This window comes from Crocuta crocuta, unplaced genomic scaffold (assembly GCF_008692635.1).
Source record: "Crocuta crocuta isolate KB4526 unplaced genomic scaffold, BGI_CrCroc_1.0 scaffold64, whole genome shotgun sequence".
In the NCBI taxonomy this organism is placed as follows: Eukaryota; Metazoa; Chordata; class Mammalia; order Carnivora; family Hyaenidae; genus Crocuta; species Crocuta crocuta.
The window spans coordinates 10310836-10316590 of NW_027530640.1; the positions used below are offsets into that span (position 1 = coordinate 10310836).

The window sequence follows — 5755 nt, forward strand, 5'->3', positions numbered from 1 at the left end:
TTCTATCAAAAGGAATATTTTAAGTTATAAAAAGCTGTATTATAGACCATTCACAGTTGATCCTTAAACACAGATTTAAACTATAAAGGTCCACTTGGTGATTTTTTTGATATAGTACTGTGAAGGGAATTCTTTTTATAATTTTAATTTTTTCTTTTGTCTAGCTTACTTTATTAGAATATATGATACATAAAACATTCAAAACACAGGCTAATTGACTGTTATCTTACTGTCCAGTTGACAGTAGGATATTAGTAGTTAGGTTTTGGAAGAGTCAAAAGTTATACACAGATTTTAAACTATGCAGGGTGAGTAAGGGTCAGTGCTCTTAACCCCCATGTTGTTCAAGGGTCAGCTGTACAAACTGTAAAAAGAGAAAGGTCTTGATATGTGAGAATGTTACTGACATACATAAAAATTGTAAAACTATATAGTCCTATTTTAAAAATTAATTTAAAGAGCCAACAAAAAAGAACTAGCTGAATATGCATTTATTAGTGATTATCCTTGAGGACTGGCTCATACTAGTAGAATTCTTACTCACTTTTCATTTAGTCTGATTTATAAAGTTATTTTTAAAATAAACCAGCCCCAAGATTCAATAAAATCTATGTATTTTCTATTTCCTAGTAATACTGCTAATTTCTGTAACTTGAGTTACAATCCAAATGTTATACAACATAACAATTTTTTAAGTAACAAACTGTAGAAAGCTGGTTTCTTAGGTTTTAGCTACTCTTTCAAGGGACTTTTTATTGAAAAAAATCTTACAACATATTTTCACTTTTAAGAGAAAGCATGAAACAAAGGTACACCAAAGTAATCTGCAATGAGACATTAAGAAAAAAGCATTGCCCTACTCCAGATCAGGGGCAATCTTTGTTGCCTTGTTTCAGATGCAAACAAAATCAGGCCTTCTAAAACGGAACAAAATTTTTCCCAGTGAACAAAATCCTACACTAAGTTGATTAAAATGGGAGAGACTTACCCAAATGTTACCTTTCTGGGTAAAAACCATATATTGACTGGATGCAATTCTACTAAAATCAATCCAACATCCAAAAGCCCACTTTTAGTCAGCAAAGACACAGGTACACAAAATTTCACATAAAATGCAACTGCTCAGACTTGAGAAAAGCCAGCACTTAAAAAGTAAAGAAGCCTATCAAATAACTGAAACGGTCACTTCTGGTTGAGGGAAATCATGATAAATACTAAATTTTCAAATATCCTCAATCCTTTAACCTTGCTTAAAATTTATTGCAAAGCAAATTTAAGTAAGAAATCTATGTTCAAAATTGCTAAGTTATAGCAGGAAACAGTTTATCATTCTATAGTTAGCTCTATGAACATTAACCACCTGCAAGCTTAAGATTTAAAAGTACGAACAATTTTTAAATACCTTTCAAAATACATCCAATTAATGATTACAACTGAATTTACACTAAAAATACTGTAAATGCAAAAGTTCTTCACAAAAGGAAGAAAAAAGTTCATTTCTGGGAAAATCTTTCAAAATAGACCCAAATATGGCGCAAAAAAATTGTATTCGGTATTGACTAGATTCTGTACCACCTCTATGAATTCTTAAATTTTAATAACGTTCAGACAGCTCTCATAGGTGAAAGGACTTAAAAATTACAACTGGCTGCCCCCAAGATAGAGGAAAAAACTCACATCAAAAATGCTCACATAAAAATTGACAAGATGAATTCCATAAAGATTAAATATCATTATGATTCTGCTTTCACTAAGTACCAGGTCCAGATTTCAAGAATCTGAAAAGGTAAATACATGACAATGAACTGTTTATATGCCAAAAGAGCACCTTGAGTTAAGTGTCTAACAGGTAATCCCTTTACATAATTCATTTTACTTTTTAGCAGTCACTATGCTGGGAATACAATAAGGTAATAACCTTATTAGACTTTGGAAACCCTCCAAAAGTTGGGAGTATTCCAACTGACCCAGAAGAAAGAGATCTTCCCACTAAAGCTAAACAAAAGACTAAATAAGAATTATAAAGAAAACTTTTAAGTGTATCATTTTCTGTATCTTAGATGAATCCAAAAACCAAGCTCAACTACCAAATGAAGAAGCCCATGTGTAGTGTTTCACTAAAAGTGAAAAATTTAAGGAAACCAAAGAATCATTGAAGGGCAAAAGATCTGATGGTATTTATTCAATATGCAAAAACATCTATCCCATTTATCACAAGTATACTTAAGTACTTGTAGCAAGCCATCAGCAACTACTGAGCAGCCTAGCAACCTTGACCTTTCTTCCTATCTCTCAAAAGGAAAGCCCTAGCAATTAAGATTTAAAAATTGGCAAGAATTAGACATTAAGAAATATACAGTAACAAGAACTAAGAAAAAGCCAATGCTAAAATAGTCTTTTACTTTAAAGCCCATTAATCTCCCCTTCAGAAAGCTTTTTACTATATACATTTGGGCTTTTACTATGTACATTTGGGCTGTGGAACTACAATAGTCAAGTTAAAAATTTTACCATAACATAAAATCAAGTGTACTATAAGTACTCTGAAGCCACCCACCAGGTTATACATACTCTCACTCAATCATGTAAAGAATTGAATTCTTTATTTGTGATAACCATAAACGTTGCTATTCTATATTTCTACCCAAGAAGGCAATTTTCTCCTATATCATTGTTTTTTTTTTTTTATAAACAACTTGAATTCTATTGCATGAAAGGGCTACAAATATACATTTGTTAACCAAGCAGAATACACAAATATTTTGCTTTACAACTTGCACCTAAGACACCAGTACATGTAGCTGGTTCATTAGTTGTCATAGCAATTTGGGGCCACTTCCCAAGCTATGCATAGCAGTTTACATTTTCAAATCTTGTATAGAAAGGGCAATTGTGATATGGACCGTTAACTACATTCCTGTAAAGCCCATCTTAGTTACATGTAAGTGTGTAACCAAAGTCTGCACAGATTTTTGATGGCAAAACTTGCAAATCTGATGCAATTATCCTAAACAAGTTTTTAAACAAACTGTTTTGCAGATATACTGCCATTCTGCCAGTAGATGGTGCTACAAAGATTGGGGTAAGGATTTCCAAGAGGACAACAGTTCAGCTATAGGAAAAAACGTTTAAATCTGCTCTGAAAATACAAAAATGCTTTTAGTTTAAGGGTAAAATATAACCCTTATTTGTAACCACTCATTACAGACAAACCAGTAAAAGGGATGAAACTAGGCCATATGAAAAATTTTAAACAGTTTATATGAATGAAAACACATGCTTAACACAAACTATTTCTTTCGAGCTACACAGTACATACTTTGAAGTAAATTCTCATAGAAAGAAGTGACCAACCATGTCAAGATGATAAGCAAATCGCTTAGTATAGGAGATGGATGCACAGACACTTTAAAGATTTTAAAAAGCTACATCCACCACTTCAAAAGTTTTGCCTGTAAGGGATAAAATTCAACATGTCACTAAAAGGGCAACAGAAAAAAAAGAACCCACCAAAGGAGCTTTTAAAAGTTTCTTAAAGTACACATCAAGAATTAAGAATTAACACGAAAAATTTTTAACTAATATCCCTTAAAACGGTACGGAATAGATCCTAGGAAAAAAATGTTAGACATTAACGGTCAAACACAATGATTTATTAAAAATAAAACGTAAAAATGATTTTTGTACATATGCTTCCAAATTTCAGGCATGGGATCCAAGTAGATTTCATAGAAAACGCTGTAGCCAGGTATCAAGTCCTTACAACAAAGTAAACTACCCCCCACCCTAACCCCCGCCCCGGTTTTGCTACAGAATCAGCAAGTTCACTCCCTCCCCCCCAAAAAACACAAATTAAAACAAGACATTTTGCTAGTATAAAAACGACCAAGGTCCAAGTAATAATAAAAAAATAGAGTCCATCAATGACTGTAACACAAAAATGTGTATGTGGGGCCGAGTCCATCTTCTGAGGGAGAGACAAGAGAGGTGGCAGGCAAAGAGGGCAACACCCCCAAGGATACACAGCCACAGAAGCGGCTCCCCCCAAGGGCAAAATGGGGAAGGCGGTGGGAGAGGAAGGAACTCAGGAGTTGACCCTAATTGGGTTGTTGAAAAGAGCTACCCNTTTTTTAGAAGGAGCTGCCTCCATAACCACCCCCACCGCCATAGCCACCTCTGTAAGGTCCACTGTTACTGCGACCACCCCAGCTGCTGCCACCGCCGCCGCCGCCGCCGCCCTTCATGGGCCCGTACGAGGACTGGTGCTGGCTGTAGCTGCCGAAACCACCGAAGCCGCTNCGCCGCCCTTAGACAGGCCGTTCTGGTCTCGACCACCGCCGCGACCCCGGCCGCCTCGGCCGCCCCGGGAGGACCTAGAGCCGCCTCCGCCCCCACCGGAGTGGATATCCTCCTTGGGGACGGCTTTCTTCACCTCTACGCGATGGCCCTGGATTGGATGGAACTTGACAACCGCGGCCTTGTCTGCCGCGTCGTGATTCTGAAAATACACGAAGCCGAAGCCACGCTTCTTGCCGGACTGCTTGTCGGCAATAATCTCGGCCTTTTCCACGGTGCCAAACTGCGAGAAATGCTCGATCAGATCGCCCTCGGCCACGTCTCCTTTAAGGCCCCCGACAAAGAGCTTCTTAACCTTGGCGTGGGCACCGGGCCGCGCCGAATCCTCCCGGGACACCGCCCGCTTCAGCTCCACCGTGTTGCCGTCCACGGCATGGGGAGAGGCGGCCATGGCGGCATCGGCCTCCTCCACATTGGAGTAGGTCACGAAGCCGAAGCAACGGGAGCGCTTGGTCTGGGGGTTCACCACCACCACGCAGTCCGTCAGAGTCCCAAAGGCCTCAAAGTGGCCGCGCAGGCCCGACTCACTCGTCTGCACATTGAGGCCGCCGATGAACAGCTTACACAACTGGGAATTCTCCATCTCCACGGCCCGGGCCTTCCCCCCGCCCTGCGAGCTCCGAGGTTTCGCCGTCGCCGTTATCGTTGGCTAAGGCCTCCTCACAGCTTGGGCCCAGCTGTTGCTGGAGCCGCCACCGCCGGTCACCGACGGGGAAGGGAAGAAGGGAAGGGGAGGGAAGGAGGAAAAGAGGAAGGGGGAGGGAGGGGAGAGGTGCCGGCTAGAAGGCGAGCCGAGAAGACTGAAGACAACCAGGGCCGCCGCTACCGCCACCGCCACCTCCGCTCCCCTATCTGGGCACCACACAAAGAGGCCGCTGAACGCGCGCGCACCCTCCCCGAGGCGTGCGTCACCGCCGACGTACGGCAGCCTAGCACTGCCCGCCAATCCCTACGTCGCTCTCTCTAGTCCCGCCTACCGCTCCGCAGCGCCGCTCTCGGTCACGGACTCCCCGCCCTCCGCGGCTGATTCAAGCCCTCGGCCTGCGCTGCTCCCGCCACCACCTCTATAGCCCCGCTCTCACTCCCTGGCTCCCCCGTGTTCCCTGACCGGGACTCTCACTGCTCCCCGCGCACCTCCACAATTCATTTCCTCCCAGCCCCGCGGCTGTTCCCAGTGTTTTCCCCCCTCCCCTAGCCGTATCCCCTCGCCCAGCTCCGCAGTGGCGTTCGCGCCAGCCCCTTGAGAGACATGTCACTTCAGCCAATCATCGCGATCTGCTCGCGCCCACTTCCGTTTTCGGCCGCGGCTGGACGGGCGCGCTCCCCGGTGCGCGCTGGCCCCGGCGCCCCCGGTGCACGGAACCTGCCTGCCACCCCAAAGACTAGCCCCTGCCCGGGG

General features: G+C 42.8%; 1 protein-coding gene across 1 annotated transcript; it reads right to left on the bottom strand.

The window, feature by feature from the left end:
- Nucleotides 1–4130: 4130 nt before the first annotated feature.
- HNRNPA0 (heterogeneous nuclear ribonucleoprotein A0) lies at nucleotides 4131–5245 on the bottom strand. The gene is given in 2 exon segments (XM_077768683.1): nucleotides 4131–4300; nucleotides 4303–5245. Coding segments are annotated over 2 exon segments (807 nt in total). The 5' UTR covers nucleotides 4940–5245.
- Nucleotides 5246–5755: the final 510 nt, after the last annotated feature.